The sequence below is a fragment of the Melozone crissalis genome, unplaced genomic scaffold, assembly GCF_028551555.1.
Source record: "Melozone crissalis strain CALT ecotype California unplaced genomic scaffold, PUWL_Pcris_2 ptg000006l_1, whole genome shotgun sequence".
Lineage (NCBI taxonomy): Eukaryota > Metazoa > Chordata > Aves > Passeriformes > Passerellidae > Melozone > Melozone crissalis.
Genome location: NW_026535784.1, coordinates 55824455 through 55841030, shown reverse-complemented (window position 1 = coordinate 55841030; position 16576 = coordinate 55824455). Strand labels below are relative to the sequence as shown.

The following is a 16576-nucleotide window of genomic DNA, read 5'->3' as shown; positions in this document are numbered from 1 at the left end:
CCCCGCCCGGCCCTGCGCAGCCACGCGGCGGTGCCGGCCCTTTGTTCCCGGGGGTCCGCGGCCGCCGGGAGGCGGCGGGAGCTGCGGCCAGCAGGATGCCATGGGGAACTGCTGGGCGCAGTGGTGCTGCGGGCTGTTCCTGCGGAGGGATGCCGGCCGCATCCAGCGCGGCGGAGGGTGAGCAGCATCCAGCGCCGCTGCCCCTTTCCCCTCCCCGGGGCGGGGAGGTGCCGGGCCCGCCGGCTCCGCCTTCCCCGTGGGGCACCGGGGGTGGCGGGGTGGGCAGGGATGCGGGGTCTGGGCTCCTTGGCGTGCCGGGGGCATGGATGGAGGCGCCGGGAGCCCGCCGGGCTCGGTACGGTTTTTGTGCGGTCGGGGCTCATGCGCTTCCAGGGTCAGCGGCTCCTGAGCCCCGGTGTTTTTCCGGCAGGAGGTGCCCAGAGGGGGTTTTCAGGTCAGTTGTCAAAAGCCTTGCAGGGGGCCGTGCTGGTGGGAGCGATGGAAAAACACCCGGTTTTCTGCAATGTGATCTCGTCCTCGCCGTGAGTCAGAGGCTGAGCCGCTGCTGGGATAAATCAGGAGCAGAATGGTTCGGATGAACTCATGTCTGTTGCAGAATGGTTCCGAGGAATCCTTATCTCTTGGAAACGTGCGACAACCTGTTTCGTTCTGCCACAAGCAGTTCACGGAAAAGCACAGTGCAAACAGGGCTTTTCCCATATCCTGGCCGGCACTGGATACCTACACATCACTTATTTTCGATGTGTTGGGGTAGAAATCGCTCTCAGCAGATATGCTGGGCATTTTACATGATGCAAGCTCGTGGCCTCTTGCTTCACACCAGCTCTGGCAGGCGAGTCTCACCTTCCAGACGAGCTGCTTCGCAGAGGCAGGGGTGAAAAACCAGGGCAGTGCATGTAGAGGATACCTGCTTGTATTTTTAGTGCTCCGCCAGAGGGGATGGGAACACCTCCGATGCTTTGACAGCTGGCACTGAAGTAGCACTTTGTTGTGCTTTGAGAACGCCAGGCAGTACTTGAAAGCTTCTTCCTGCACAACTTGAAAGCTTCTCCTTCCTGTGTGTTTTGCTGAGTCTCCTTCCACAGGCCAATACCCCTTTTTTCAGCAAATCTAGTGACAATTTTAGTGACAAAAAAATTTAGTGCCAATCCCTGCATCTGTTAGTCCAATACCAGGCTGTCCTGGCCAGTGAAACAAATCTTCCTGACCGCTGCTGTATTGTCTAGTTGTTCAGGTGTTGCACAACCTGCAGTGAAAGTCTGAGGCATATAAAATGTACAGAGGACTGCTGGCCTCTGTGCTTCAGATCAGATTTGTTTTCTGGGTGTGGTGGTGGTGGTAGTTTACAGAGCAGTGTCACAGTGCTGAGGTTATTTTCCTTCCACTGAGCAGGGAATTCTATTAAAACCAAAACTGTAAAATGTGGTGCATTATAAAGTTTGCAAGTTAGATTGATACCACCTTGTCCATGTTTGGCTGTTTCTGGAACACTATAATGTAAAAATGTAGCTTATCAACTTAATGATTACTTTAATCACTCATATCCTCCCCCAACCCCAGCTTCTTTATTTTAAGATGCTCCAAGATTTGCCTGTAAGAGATAAACTCCTAATTAAACAACTAAGTATAGGATTTTTAGTAAGTGTTTCAATATCCTGGAAGATTGTAAGTTGCCTTTGCTTGGAATTGTGCTGCTTTATATATATCTATATATGGATGTAGTATGTGTATATATATATATATATATATATATGTATGAAAAGTTGGTCTCTTTAATAGTTCAGATCTTGGAAGATTAATTTGACTGTCTCTATAGGTCCTGTGACCTGTCAGCTGAATTGTTTTCTCCAGCAGCTATCCAACCAAAAGTCTTAGAAAACTATGGAAAAGCAGGGCTTAAAGGAAAATTATAAAAGGTGTAAACGTGTTCAGAGGTTGCTGATTCTTCACTTGAAGTTTTGTGCAGGGGTGAAGCTGATGGGTCTTCTGTTTGTGTCCCTAATGACCTCAGGCTTCCATGGTTGCCTTGAAAGTGGCCTTTCCTCTCTGGTTTCCCAGCAGTGAATCCTCTGGAAAAGGTTCTTTAGTGGCAGGAAAGGTTGTGCAACAAGGAACCAGTGGGCAGAGCAACAAGTTGCCAGGGGAGACGCTCCCTAAAGTGGCTTCCAAAGAAAAATGAGATGGAGATGAAATCCGATACGGTTAAAATAATTCAGGCTTTGGCTGCTGTGTTGCTTTTATTATTGTCACAGTGTTGGTGTTGGTTGCAAGTGCTGAAGGATCTTTTCGTGCAAGTAGAGAAATCCCTGAGGCCCTGCTTTATTCCTTGTACCAGTCAGCACTTGCAACTGGAAACCCTGGTTTTGGAAACAGTTCGATGAAATGGATGTTGCACTGAAGAGTGTTTATGTTAGAATGTTCTTCTGGACCGTGGCCAAGCCTCCTTGGCTAGGTAGAAATGTATTCAGGGAACTCAACACTGTGTCGGGGTTTGTAGAGGACAGGGCTAGCGGTCCCCTGTAAAATAATTCAAATAAAATAGGAAGAATTCTAAATAAAAATCAGGGAAGAAACCAATTCCCTGTATAAAATTAGAGTGTGAATTTAATTTTTTATTTTAGTTTAAAAGTATTGCCTTGACCTCTTACTGGATATTTTTTCCTGAGGCTCAGCCTTCTGGATGTGCCAAGCTGTCAAAATAAAATGTATTGTTTAGCACTGATGAGGTGCAAGATACAGGAAAGAGTTAAATGCCATGGTGAGCAACAGCATTTTCAGAAATTGCCTGGAACAATGTTTTTTTTTTCCAGCCAAAGCATATTAAAGGGATTGCAGAACGTGCTAATAGTCTGTAAATGTCAAGTCCAGCATCCTGACAGGTGATTTCATCTCACAGGGGTTGTAGTTTTCCCCCCAGTTCTACAGAAGGCATTTCCATGCTTTTGCCTCTCCCTGCTGTAGTTAATAAGTCAATGTGCTAAATACATGAAGACTTTGTTGTTATTTTATAGTTAACATATTTTAAAATCTGTTTCCCATTCTCAGGTTCATTTACCTTCTGCTGTGCATGGAAAAGTCTTTTGCAGTCTAACTGTAAACTTATTTTTCCAGATCCAAGTATTTTAGAACCTGTTCAACAGGAGAACACTTCACTATAGAGGTAAGCACTTACATTTTAGCTATTTAAGAAAAAGTGGGAAAAGCTGAATCCTGGCAATGCCTTTAACACTTTCTGCAGTTTATGAACACTGAAATATTCTGGGATATTCCAGCCCAGATTTGGGTTACCTTATAGTTTGTGATATTTGTAATCCACAGAGGTCCTTTCTCAACCTCCAGATTTAAATCCTTTTTGCCAAGGGTAGTGTAAGGTTAACCAGGAATAACCTGGTTTACTTTCCCTGAGCGTTCTGGAAGTCCTGGGCCAGCCAGATTGCCCCCATTACTGAGGATAACATTAATTGTTGTAGGTAATGCTTGGGCTGTCCAGCAAGTTGTGTACAGAGGGGGAAATCTGTTGTGCTGCAGAACTTCCTGTTGTGAGAGAGTGAGTTTGTGCAGCTTAGAATGCTTCTTTTTTAATTAGGACTCTTCTCCTGTTAGGAAGAGAAACATTGCTAAGAAGGTCCATCTCTAAAAATAAAATTCCTCTGAAAGTAGGGTTACAGTCCCACTGTTAGAACTGGAGTGGTGTTTTTACAAGACACATAAAATATGCAGTCATACTTGCTGTATGAGTCTTTAGTGATTTGTTATATTGAATTGTAAAAATGATTTATTTATTTTCCTCTGCAGTTTGAGAACCTGGTGGAAAGTGATGAGGTGAGTACCTGGGGCATTATGTGAAATCTGCTTGTACAAGCCTTAAAAATGGTTCCAACATCTGCATCTTCCTCCTGCTTTAAGCTGAGCAGTAGACTTAAATCACAGGGTTGTTGTTTTCTTTTAACTTTCTGTTTTCCTTGCACTCGGGGTATGAATTTAAGACTTTGGATAAAGATCTAAGAGATTGGTTTTGGGGAGTATGGGAAATAACCCATAAAGGAAGGGGACACTATGGACTTTGGGAAGAAAGAAAAGACAAGAAGAGGTGTGAGGAAAAAGAGTGTTTGGGGAGACTCAAAGGAGAATTTGCTGCGGGTATAACTCTTGCATAAAACTCAGCAAGTGCCCTCAGTCTGAGAACAGAAATGGACCTGTGTCGCTTTGCTAAGGGAAGTTCTGGAAGTGCTCTGTCTTTACAATAAAACAGACTTTTTTATTTATTTTAACAGGGGGAGAGCCCAGGAAGCAGTCACAGGTAAGACTTTGAGACTGAGGACCTCTCCTTCCCTTTGCTGTCCCACTGGTAACACTAAACAAAACCGAGTAAGGGAGAAACAAGGGACCAAAACAAGTAAGGGAAAAAAAAAGTGAGGTTAGGACTGCAGTGACAGTAATGGTTCTGTTCCAGTAGTTCTGTTAGCAGAGATGGTTCTGAAAATATGCTTTCTGTAAAGATATAAATTATAAATAATATATATTGTGAGAGCAAGGAGAGACAGCAGGGTCCTGAACAAGCTGGAGCTTTCAGGAGGAGCAGGCCACAAGCAGAGCCTGTTGGATGTGCATTAAAGGACTGGTCAGGACAGACCACACAGATATGTCAAAGTGCAAATAAAGGGTTGTCATGCATGAATAATGGATGGAGCTTTTTTGTGTTTCCCCAGGCCTCTGACTGAGGAAGAAATTGCAGACCTGAAGGAGAGACACTACGACTCCATTGCTGAGAAGCAGAGGGTTGTTGACCTGAAGCTTCAGTCAGAGGTAAGTGGTCACAGTGAGAGTACAAATGGCTTTTTCTCCAGAAATGTTAGGATCAGCCATGGACACCAGGAGATTCCACTCACATGGAGCAATTGGATTTTGTTCAGCAGTTTGTATTTTTTAGCCTACAAGGTGCACTAATTCCTTGTTTTTAACAGTCTCTTAGCTGAAAAAATGGAATGAATAGGCTGGGTTTCTGACCAGGATCTCTTAAATTGGACCCTTTTTTCAGTGCAAGACCAAATGGGGAATATTCTTGATTCAGCTTTTCCTGTGTTGAATTTTCTCCACAACTTTCTTAAGGGAAAAAACCCCACATAATTTGTTATTCTGTTTTAGTGCTGCAGCAGTTAATGGAATATGATGTGGAATACAATGTAGAGCTTGGATGAACTTTGATCTAAAGTGCCAGTGAACTATGGAACTGAAAATCTTTAAATCTTTCGCTGTGCAGTCCATAGTAAAATAGAAAAAAGCATTGCAGCATATTATTAGTTCACTAATAATGAATGTTTTCTCAGTAGTTACCTAAATTTCTTGGGCTGTTTGCTTGTGGGGAGGGAAGCTGTTAAACCCAGTTAATGCTTTAGCTGCAGTCAATTTTGTTTTGTTTTGCTTTTCTAGCTGCTTTTCTTTTGTTTTCTTGCACTTATGGCTTTAATAATAGGAAGATAGATAGGTTCTGCTTTTGTTAACCATTACTGTTTTGTTCATACACAGTTAGCCTTACAAGAGGAGAAGTTAAGACTAGAAGAGGAGGCTTTATATGCTGCACAACGTCAAGCAGCCAGGGCAGCAAAGCAGAAAAAGCTCTTGGAGGTGAGGGGAAAAAGACCCCAATATTTATGAGAGCCTCTGTCCTGTTCCTATGTATGCAGACTTCCCTGATACCCTTTCCATCTCAGGAGACCTGACAAGGAGGTGGCTTTGGCCTGCAAAGTAGAGAAAGAAGTACAAGATTTGGAAGTGCAGCTGGTTGGAGCAGCTGAAAATCACCATAATTGTTTGAAACAGTTTCTGTCACCGAGTAGAGATTTTGAATGAGCTATAATTTTAATCTATAATTAGCTTCACACTCTTCTTATATAATATGTAGAAGTTACTGATCTTAAATACAAAAATGATTGTGGTGTCTTTGGGGTAAAAAAAAACCCCTTGAAATTGAGCACATGTTTAATTTAGGCATCATTTAGATTTGTAAAATGTACTTTTTGTATTTGTGCACTGTATTGCTCCTTATCTTTGTGTTCTGTATTGACCCTGCTCTGGAGTACTCTCTAATTTCTGTGTCACTAAGTATAGCTCTCCTTTCACATTTCTTTCTCTCCCCTTGCCATTTGGTGTGGGAGGGTTAATTCTTTCTGACCTTTTTGCCTGCTTTTTTTTCCTTACCACTTATGATCTACAGAAAGCCAGCAAAAGTAGATTTTCTTTTTTAATGGCATTAACTGGTTTTTATAGAAGTTCTGTGCAAGAAATGCTGTATTTCTTGTCTTTCAGTATTTTTAATATGCATTTCTTTTAGTCAGGACCTAAGACAGAATGGGTTGTAGAGATTTTAATTTCCTCTTGGTGTAAAATTAGTACCACTTATCTCCTACTCAAACAGCCTCCTCAAAACCCATAAGGATTATAAGGATTTTAAGGAAGAGTTTTTGTCCAGATATGCATCAAGCACTTAGCCCTTCTGGATAAACTGGAAGCTATTTTGGAATGCATCACTCATCTCCCTGCTGGTTGTGGGCACAAATGGGAAAATGGCTTTTTCCTTGGAAGTGTGGCCTCTCTCAAAGCTCATTTGGCTTGCTGATGTTGCCCTGCTAAATGTCAGGGTCTGTAACAGCAGGGAATTTTAATGTGTGTGTGTCCAGGAACTGGCAGTGCTGGATAGTGGGATGTGACCTGGCAAAACAGGGAGATAATCTAAATTGGACATTATGTGGGTATAGGAATCCTGAAAGAAAACGGTTGTGTGTGTCAGTAATTGATTTTGACAGATTTGTTGACTGTGTTGTGCCAAATTTCTGTCTGTTTCTCTCTCTGTTCTTGAATCTTTTCACCTCTAACCACCAAAGTGATATTTCTGCTTCCACTTTTTTTCTCAACACTCCCCATTTGCACATTTCCACCGGCAATTATTATCATTTAAACATCCAGGATGCAAAGTGTGCCAGAAAACAACCCCGCCATCATCCTCCTGGGACTGAAAGACACAAGATCCAGTGCAGTTACCTCCCCACACCCAAAGCAAAGAGCAGCTCTCAGATGAACTTGACATTAGCAGAGTTATTAATACTTTTGGCCCTGCAAGGCAGCAAAGCTCTTATTAATATAGATGAAGCACTTAGTGCTGATGGAGACAGCCAGAGGAGATGGCAGCACTGCTTTGCACAGGGATGAAAGGATTTGTAGGAAATATTTATCTTTTAAATGGCAGGGTGGCTCTTCCTGGGCACGGAGCAAAAGAAATCCAACATCACCCGGGTGTTAGTTGTGCACAGAAAACACTTTAAGAAGACAGCAGATAAGACAGGTGCAGTCCTGACTGAGGTTTCTAAAAACTGGTGGGTTTTTTGGGGGGTGCATAAAATAGGGTAAAGTGTTGAGAGCTCTGTTTTGAATGTTCAGCTTTTTCAATTATTTGCTTCTCTTAATAGCAACGTAGGCAGCACAGGATAACACAGCAGAGAGCACATGCTGTTAACAATGGAGAGTTCCAGAGGTAAGAGAACAAACTTTATTCCTGATAACTCACAGTCCTCACTGTCTGTAGCCCTGTTCCTCATCTGGAAAGCTAGAGGGTATTTTGGGTTAATTCTGGTTGTTGCTGGAGTAATTAGACTGCTGCATACTGTGCTACTCCCAGCTGCTAACAGATATTTACACACAAAATCCATTTTGTGGTTTATTTTAGAAAGGTGTTTATATGTAAAATTTCAGCTAACATAAAATATTTTTATTGTTCAGGGCCCTGTTTTTTTAAAACCCAATAGAAACACACTATTTAAATGGTTTAGAGAGTCTGCCTGTTCCTTCATTAATATTCTTAATTTTATTTATTTATTTATTAAGTATTTTATGGATTTATTTATTTTAAGTCTCTTTATTCCCACCTCCCATGTTCGATGGTGGTGGTGGGAAAAACAAGCTTTAAAACAAGTGGAGAAATTTACAGTGGAATGGTGTTTGATTGTAGAAAAATGCACAGAAAACAAGGGGGGCAGGAAGAATTTTGCTATGGAAGCACAGTTAGAATAGGAGCTGAGAAAACTGAGTAGGAACTGGCCAGATTTTAAAAACAAAGGACTGCAGGAGCAGAGTTTGAATTCATCACTTAAAAAAATGAACTGAAAATTAAGGAGATTTTATCTAAAGTGATGAAAAGAGGGGAGGAGTTGTTTTGAGTTAATTAATTAATTTTGAACTGAAAATACTAATAAAAATTGAGCAGAAGCACAGGCTGGGAGAGGATGCGTGAACAGGAACAGAAAGGCATTTTGCAGATGATTTTATAAATCATTTAGTTCAGTGTTTACATCCTTTGTAGCAGAGCTGGGGGCATGTGGATTAACATATTTTTGATGGCAGCCCTGGAGGTTTCTGAAGCTGTAAAAATTGTGTTCTTGCAGCTGTGTGGCAGAGGAGGACCTCGATCCTTTCCTGAGGAATACAAAATTCCAGTATGAAGCTTTCCGAAGCAGCAGTAAGTCTGCCTTTCCTTAGGCACATCTCTACATGTTGAGGGGCCCTGAGGGGCACAGAGCTGCTTCTTTTTCTAGATAAACACAGATTATTACTAGTTTTATGTTTACACACACAAATACAAAATGTGCATACGTGTATCTGTAATTGAAACATCTGACAATTTTTTTATCTGATAAATAAGAGATAGTGGTGAACATTTCTTGTAAAACCAGTTGAAGATGCAGATGTGTGTTTATAGCTTTTTTTTTTAATCATCCCTTGGCAATGTAATTAGAATCATATTAATGTTTAATTTTTTTCCTAATGACGTGCAAGAGGTGAATTTGGCTGCCTGTACTAAAAAATTCCATCATACCAGTTTAGAGGACAACAATTTGATAAGCTTTTATCTGTTAGTTTTGGTGACAGTATGTGACAACCACTAAGGTGGAGGACTGATGGCTGTGTGAGTAGTTTAGTTTTTTGGGGAGGAGAGGCTTGATTTGTTTTTTTTTTTTACAGGTCTTCATAAAGCTCAGCTTACTAAGCTACTGATTACTCTTTGAACTGATGCAGTACCTTTTCCAGCATGCCTGAGGTTTAAATGGCCACAAAGCACGATGAAAGCTTAATTTAAAATTTTACTTTTGCATGTTTAACCTGAAATTGAAGTACATTTACAAATTAAAAATACATTATGGGTTGTTTTTTTTTAAATAGGGCTTTCATCTGATGCCACAGTGCTGACACCCAACACAGAGAGCAGTTGTGATTTGATGACCAAAACCAAATCAGTGAGTGGGAATGATGACAGCACCTCCTTGGATTTAGAGTGGGAAGATGAAGAAGGTATTTATCCTGAATTTCAGCTTCATCCTGAACCCAAAAGTTAAAGATCTTGTCATTTTAAGCTGTGCTCATTGTAAATTTGTCATTTTCAAAAGGGAAGGTGATTTTAAACTTGTTTCTCATGGAGTTTCTGACAAGTTTGTAATGGTTAAACTGTAAATTATTTTTACTGAGACAAGTTCTTTATTTTTGATAAATGTGGAGATAACCCTACTAAATGAATTCATTTATTAGGATACTCCAATAGATAAATGAATTAATTTCCCTGCATTTTGTGGAACTGACTTGTAAACTCCGGACAAAAGTAATGGTGAAGAAATGCTGCCCTCTCGTGAGCCAGGAGCAGAAGGAAGAGCTTGATCTTCCTTTCAAAATGTGGTGGTTGGTCAGGAGTCTGACTTCAGTATTTTGGGAAAAACCCAAAATTATTATTATAATTATTATTATTACTGGCACTGTAACATTCACTGGGAACTTGGATCTGCATTCCAAGGAGTATCCCAGCAATGATACAGCAGGAACATTGCTGCTGTTACAGGTGTTTTCTGCACACAATATTCTTCTTTTGTTCACTAAACCTGCAAAAACTCTTGGTTGAAAGTTTATCCAAAATGTTGAGACCTTGGCTGTCAAAAGGCTCACCAGAAATAAGCAAGGGTTTGTTTTTTAGCCAATCTGATAGGTGATTAACATGTGTAATTACTGACAAAATCGGTGAAATCTTAGATGTAGCCCCACATTTCTCTTCACAGAGAAAAGCAAGGCACAGTTCTTCCCAATATCCTTATCATTTTCTGTGCCTGTGTTTGTGCCGAAGTAGAATGCAATATGGAGATTGAGACCTTGGCTATTGAAAGGCTCACCAAAAATAAGCAAGGGTTTGCTTATAGGTGATCACTGATAGGTGATTAATGTCTGTAATTACTGACAAAACCAGTGAAATCTGTCTCTGAGCAGTGCCCAGAACCTTATTTTGTGTGGAATTAAACAAACTGAAGACTTTTCCAGACCACTGAGTCTGTCTTTTCCTAGACCACCAGTATCTGTCCATATTCTACCTTCGTTTCTCCTGGCAGAAACATAAAAGTTAGGTGAAACTCACATGTTTCCTGTGTGTGTGTGTGTTGGGAAGGATGGAAGTTTGACAAGAAAGCTAAGATATGTATGCTTAGCAGAAAGATTTTTAAATGTTGAGTCTGATCAAGGAATAGAGATGGAAGCAAGTTTTGATATAGAGGAAAAGAATTGCTGAGCCAGTCTTGCTGGCTAACCAAGGAGGCAAAGGGGATATTAGTTGGAAGGGGTTTTTATGGCTTAGAGCAAAGAATAAACCCACCTCAAACAAGAAGATGTTTTTACCAAGCAGAAAGATAACACAGGCAAACAAGTCAGAAAAGTTGCAAGTAGAAAAAAGGTCTCAGAATTTTCCACTGCAAGAAAACAGAAAAAACAACTTGTAGCTTAAACTGTAATGTAGTAACTTTTAGCGATTGCAGAATAGTAACATGAATATGGGAATTACAGGAGTTATGATAGGCTATAGATAGAAGTTAAGGTATAGATTGGTTCTACTTGTGAAAAACGCCAATCACTTGTTTTTAAAATTTTAAAAGTTTAATAGTAGTAAAATGGTTATAAAAATAGTAACACAATTAGAGTAATAATAATTTGGACAAATTGAATTAAGACAATATGAGACAATAAAAACAAAGAGTTACGGACATACGGGTACCTTTTTCTGGGCATCACGAGCCCGAAAAAGGACACCCCTGAACAGAGGATTAACCCTTAAAAACAATAACCTGTTGCATATTCATACACCTCATACATGATGCATAAAGTCCATTCAAACACAGGATTCTGTCTGGTCATCGTCAACTTCTTACTTCTGATCCTAACAGCGCCTTCGAGGCGGGAAGAAGTTCGTTTCTTCTGATAAGAACGCAATAAATTCCCTTTCTCTGAAAGATTTAGGTGTTCTGTGGCTGTTATCTCACTGCAAGCCCTTTCTGTTAAACAAAGCATCCTACATAGCATTGTTTCTATTTTAACAATTTTTATAACCTAAAGCTATATTTAACACCGTACTTAAGAGAATTAATACAGCATTATTTTCTAACACAAGACATATAATATTCATTTTAATATTTGCGAAAAGCCAATCATAAAATACATGGGTTTTTCACATACTGCATTAAGATGCTCAGCAAAGAAAAGTGAAAAATGCACTGTAACCAAAACCAAAGGGTCTCCAGGGGCCTGCCTGCAGCTGGAGCTGACAGCTGTAGGCACAGCTCTGTCACCCAACGACCCTGAACTGCTGTAAGCTCTTAGATAGAATAAACTGCATTTTAGAGAGCCCCTGGAGTCCCGCATCTCTCATTGAAGCTCTTCCAAACCGGCAGGCATGAACAGGATGATCCCGGTGCGGGAGCGCTCCCGGACGGAGGAGGACATCCTGCGGGCGGCGCTCAAGTTCAACAGCAGGAAGCCGGGGAGCCACCCGGCCTCGGCCTCCGACGACTCCAACGGGCTGGAGTGGGAGAACGACTTCGTCAGCGCCGCCGCCGCCCTGGACGACAACGGCAACTCCGAGTACGCCGGCTTCGTGAACCCCGTGCTGGAACTGTCGGAGTGCGAGCGCCAGGACAGATAGTGCATCCCTGCGTGTCCCCAGCGCTGCAAAGGGAACGGAACCCACGAGGCCACTCTGCCCTTTGTAACCTGCCCCCCTCTTCCTGACAGTCTGAATTCAGAACTAAGTGCAATTTTATCGTCTACCTTCTCCACTTTTGTGAAAACTGTTGTGGATATTTCTGGGTATCTGGATTTAATAGAAAATTATCTGCACTAAATTGGAGCTTCGTAGCTTTGACTTGTCTATATTTTAACTTGCCTTTTTTTTTTTTCTGGATGATGTTTCTATTGATTTTGTTTTAAAATTCATCGTTGGCCTAATATTTATCTCAGAAACAGTCCTCTATAATTTAATACAGTCCTCTTTAATTTAATACTTGAAGATAGAGAAATAATTTTTAAATATTTCTATTTCTGTGCTTTTTGACTTGCTCTTCAGCTATTTCGAGCTGCAAAACAAATTTGACACATGGCAAATTTGCAGATTTTCCCCTGTCTAGCTTGAAGCCTTCCTAGTCTTCTGTTGTCCTTTTTCCATTTATTTTATTTATTTAATTGCTTTTTGCCAAGCACGGTTAACCTCAATGAACACAGTAAAACTCATCAGGTTAGGTAAGGTACTGCCTTGTATAATAATATGCCAGACTTAGTAAGCGTGTGCTAGATAGAAAAGCAAAACTAAAATATAAATTCTCTGTATGTGTCAATAAAATGGGAATTTTAACCAGTGAAGAACTGGGAGGACCAAAGTCTTGTTTTCCCAGCCCCCCTGAACAGACCAACCTCTGTTGCTACATGGTCCTTAAAATTCTTCAGTTGTGGAAAATTTATAATTCCACTGGACCAGAACAATTATGGAAAAGCAACATCCAGTGAGCAAACAGGGAGGGATGATGGCTCTGCTGCTGGCAGGGTGGGAAGAACAAGAACCTAAAGACTGAATTTTTACACCTGCATTTTGAAAAGAAAGAAGAAAAATTCATGTTTTAACAGTGTGTTAAAGTGCTCTGCCTTTCCTGTGCCTCTCAAGTGGATGGTTAATCCTGCCAGTACGGGCTGAAATCCAAGGAGGTGTTCAGTGACTGCACCGCTGCTGTCCTGTGCTGTGTGGTCTCCCCCAGTATTCCATGTCAATCTTACTTTTTAACAAAAGAGAAACTGCAAAGTTCTTGCAGGTCTCAAGCTTTCCCCAAAGTTTCAAAGTGAAGCCATTCTACTCTGCCATTATTTCGTGCAGCTGTCTCGTTTTTCCAGGGGGAAAAGGGTGACAGGGTTTAACTTTCTTTTGGAGTAAAAAGAACACATTGTGGTAAGTAACAAACCTGCTCTGTCAATCATCAGAACTGAATTTGTTGGTGAAAGCTGTGTGAAAAATGTTGTTTAGCTCATCTGAAGCTATCTGGAATATTTGGGTGGTTACAGTGTGGATAAGGAACAGAAATCCTGCACACTGGGGTTAAATGTGTACAAGTAACCCGAGAGAACAGATAAATCCTGTTGGTAACATTCCATCTCTTCATTTCAGTTAAATCCTGTTGGTAACATTCCATCTCTTCATTTCAGTTGTAGCCATGTCACTGGAAATATTTTACTACCATTATCTACATTTGCAATACTTGTAATGAGCTTTAAAGACCTGTACACATCAAATGTATATTTTGGGTTTGGCCTAGGCTACTGCTGTGTGACTTCTCTTGGATATTTCTTTGTATAGTATATTCCTGTGGGAAGGAAGGCAACTTCCTCCACATGTAAATAACATGTTTTTTACCTGCTGAAACTGTCTCCTCCCCTTCCCTGGTCACTGCTCCTCCTGGCCAGGGAACATGAGGTGACCTTATCCTGACCATGCCTTGAGGAATTAGCTGACAGTCCTGCTCTTGGGATGAACAAGCACTGAGGAAAAAGGAGGCTGACTCTAGCTTTTTCTGTGATGGGCATGTTCTGTAGCCATGGTTGATGATAACATTTGCAGAGCTCAGTGCTCCACGCTGGGTGACTTTTGAAGAGATGCTCCATCTCTGTGGATATTTGAGAAATGGAGGGATTCTACAAACAGCTCATGTGAAGCAGTTCCAGTGTACTGTAAAATGCCTATCTGTACAAATTCAAGAGTCATTAAAATTTTCAGCAAGTCTTACATTTGGCAGTGTGGTATCTGTTGCTGGGTTTGTGGCAGCCATGTCAGAGCCCTGCTGAATCCCACAGTGTCCCTTCTGGGGACTTGTTGCAGAAGACCTGGGGAATTTGGAGCATGGAGCCTTTCTCCTGTTGGAAATGAGCAGCTGTACCCACAATCTTTAAAGGCAAAATAACCTTCCTTGTGTAAATCACCTTCTGCTGGTCAGATCAATGTAGTGATAGGAGACAATCCATTTTTTAATATGCATTTTACACGATTCAATCCTTCCTCAGGTAAACACAGCTGGGCAAGTGATTGTTGTTTGGAAACCACAGCCGGCTTCCAAGAGTGGAAAACATGGCAACAAAGTAATTTTGTCACAGAGGAGATGAACAGGCAAATCCTGCATTAAGCCTGTGTTTGAGTTTCATTGCCTCTCCCATGTGGCTTTCTCTCACTCGTGGTTGGTTGCCTTAATCCCAGCTGTTCCTCCCCTCAGTTATAATTATGGTTTTCTTGGAATGATTAATGCTGAAATGCATCCTAATATTCAGGGGTGATGAAGTGGGTAACTCCTATTCTTCCCCAGTGTGTCTTTCAAGCAAGCTAAAATCCTTGCCAAAATAAAAAAGCCAAATGCCAATGAAAAGCTGAGCCCCTGACAAAGAAAAACTTGACTGAAACAATCTGAGAAATTCTTAAAAGGCCAGAAAATTATCAGAGAGATTTGGGTCGAGGAGTAGAGGTAGAAAACTTCCTGGAAGTATTTAAGTAAATTCTTACCTTGGAGCCATGGCATCTTTGGAAAGCCCAGTGACAATCTCTTATCTTGATGGTCCTGGAAATAGTTTTATTCTCCAAAAATTCTTTTAGAGTGCAGCTATATAACAGAGCAAACCCTTACTAGGGAACAAAATGTATTTATTGCAAAATAATTGTGGACTTTTATAGACCATGATCATTGGTGCTACATGTTTGTCTACATCACAAGCAAAAGTAGTTAACTTGCAAAAAAAAAAAAAAAGTTAATTAAATAAGTGAAAATAAAAAAGAAACCTTGCTTTGAAGCTAATAAAAACATAAAAGGACAAAGTGTTTCTAAGTTGCAAAATCTGTGAAGTCACGACGCAGGCTCGCAAAAAATACTGTTTGGGATTTGGTGTGCAAAGCAGAGCACAAAGTAAAATGTGCAACAAGACACTGTGTCACCCCCTGGTTGGGACCAAAACCCTGCTGTGCACGCTGTGTATTAGTGCCTGTTAAATATCCCTCCAAGGCACGTGGCCACAGTTCCGGGATTCTGTGGATTTGAGTGACCCCTTGTCTCCCACACCTTTCTGGGCATCAGAGAGCCCTCCGAGAAGGCAGTGTCAGGAATCCATTCCTGTGGAGGGAGCAGTGCTCTGGAATGCCTGTGCTGATAACAGCAAGTAAAGAAGACTGATGTGCAGCAGTCAGTGAGCACCACCAAGAACACTGGGCTGAGGTGAGAGCTGTGTGTGCTGGAGGCCAGAAAACCTGATCCAGCCTCCTTCTCCCCGCTAGCACATCTCGTTCTCATCAATCTCTGTGGGGCTTTTGCCTTGGCCAGGAGGAAAGGAAGGAGAAATGCCATTCTCAGGTACAGGCTGCAGGGATGGCAGGCACCTTTCTTGTAAGATGGGTGCTTCAGCCAAGTGCAAGTGAGTCTCAAAATAATCCACGGCCTCCCCTTCTTGAATCTCCGCCAGGACCTGGTATTCCCCGAAGCAGATGATGCACTTCCAGGGCAGGTCGGTTTTGTTCAAGTAACCCAGCTCCGTTTGGTTGACGGTCAGCTTCGTTTTCTTGCTCAGGTTCTTGATCTCAAAGGCGTACTCGGAGCTGTGCAGCTTCCTGTAGAACTGCAGGGAGAACTGGATGCGGGAGACGCGCGTGTCCACCAGGCTGTAGCGGCACAGGCTGGAGTCGCGGCCGAACTTGGCCGTGTCGTCCGCCCGCAGCTGCTGCCGCCGGCAGAAATCCAGGCAGCGGAACATCATCTTCTCGGCCTGCCCGGGGTGGTAGAAGGTCAGGTGGAGGCACGTCACTGTCTCCTCTGTTTCGGCCTCCTCGAAACAGCTCATGGCGAGAGGAGCCCTTGGAGCCAGGAGACGGCAAAACCACGGCACAGAGTGGCTGCGGAACCCAACAGATCGGTGTCAGCACTGAGATACTCCCTGTGCTCCTCTCCACTCACTGCACAGAACCTCCAGGCACCTGGAAGCTTCCAGATACCTGGAAGCATGGCAGCCACAACTCACCGCTGCTTGCCAGCAAGCTCCTCTTGAGGCAGATTTATCTTTGCAGGAAATATGTCATTTAGCAGTTCGATTTGCTTGATAGGCTTAAAATGGGGTTAGGCAGAACTGGCTGGGCCTGTGTGCTCTGCTCTTTATCAAGAGATCTTTACCAACAGTCTGTCTGTAGGCAGTGGTA

The 16576-nt window shown here is 42.2% G+C and overlaps 2 protein-coding genes across 3 annotated transcripts; one reads left to right on the top strand and one right to left on the bottom strand.

Moving 5' to 3' along the window:
* Positions 1–13513, top strand: AP1AR (adaptor related protein complex 1 associated regulatory protein). 2 transcript variants are annotated; one of them, XM_054295840.1, is made up of 10 exons: positions 1–177; positions 3133–3181; positions 3817–3843; positions 4296–4321; positions 4731–4827; positions 5548–5646; positions 7485–7549; positions 8457–8530; positions 9232–9360; positions 11766–13513. In XM_054295840.1, exons 1-10 carry the CDS (start codon positions 101–103, stop codon positions 12014–12016), a joined length of 894 nt encoding a protein of 297 aa, XP_054151815.1. In that variant the 5' UTR covers positions 1–100; the 3' UTR covers positions 12017–13513. The 2 variants fall into 2 exon arrangements, with proteins under 2 accessions (XP_054151815.1, XP_054151816.1); XM_054295841.1 differs by lacking the exon at positions 5548–5646.
* Positions 13514–15660: 2147 nt separating this feature from the next.
* Positions 15661–16224, bottom strand: TIFA (TRAF interacting protein with forkhead associated domain). The gene has a single exon (XM_054295974.1). It carries the CDS (start codon positions 16222–16224, stop codon positions 15661–15663), a length of 564 nt encoding a protein of 187 aa, XP_054151949.1.
* Between the last annotated feature and the right edge of the window lie 352 nt (positions 16225–16576).

What these genes read in the sequence shown, in the direction of transcription:
- AP1AR (XM_054295840.1), top strand. Translation starts at nt 101, where the DNA reads ATGGGGAACTGCTGGGCGCAGTGGTGCTGCGGGCTGTTCCTGCGGAGG. An exon ending in ACCTGGTGGAAAGTGATGAG is followed by an intron (nt 3,844 to 4,295) that starts GTGAGTACCTGG and finishes TTATTTTAACAG; the next exon opens with GGGGAGAGCCCAGGAAGCAG. An exon ending in TGAAGCTTTCCGAAGCAGCA is followed by an intron (nt 8,531 to 9,231) that starts GTAAGTCTGCCT and finishes TTTTTTAAATAG; the next exon opens with GGCTTTCATCTGATGCCACA.
- TIFA (XM_054295974.1), bottom strand. Translation starts at nt 16,224, where the DNA reads ATGAGCTGTTTCGAGGAGGCCGAAACAGAGGAGACAGTGACGTGCCTC.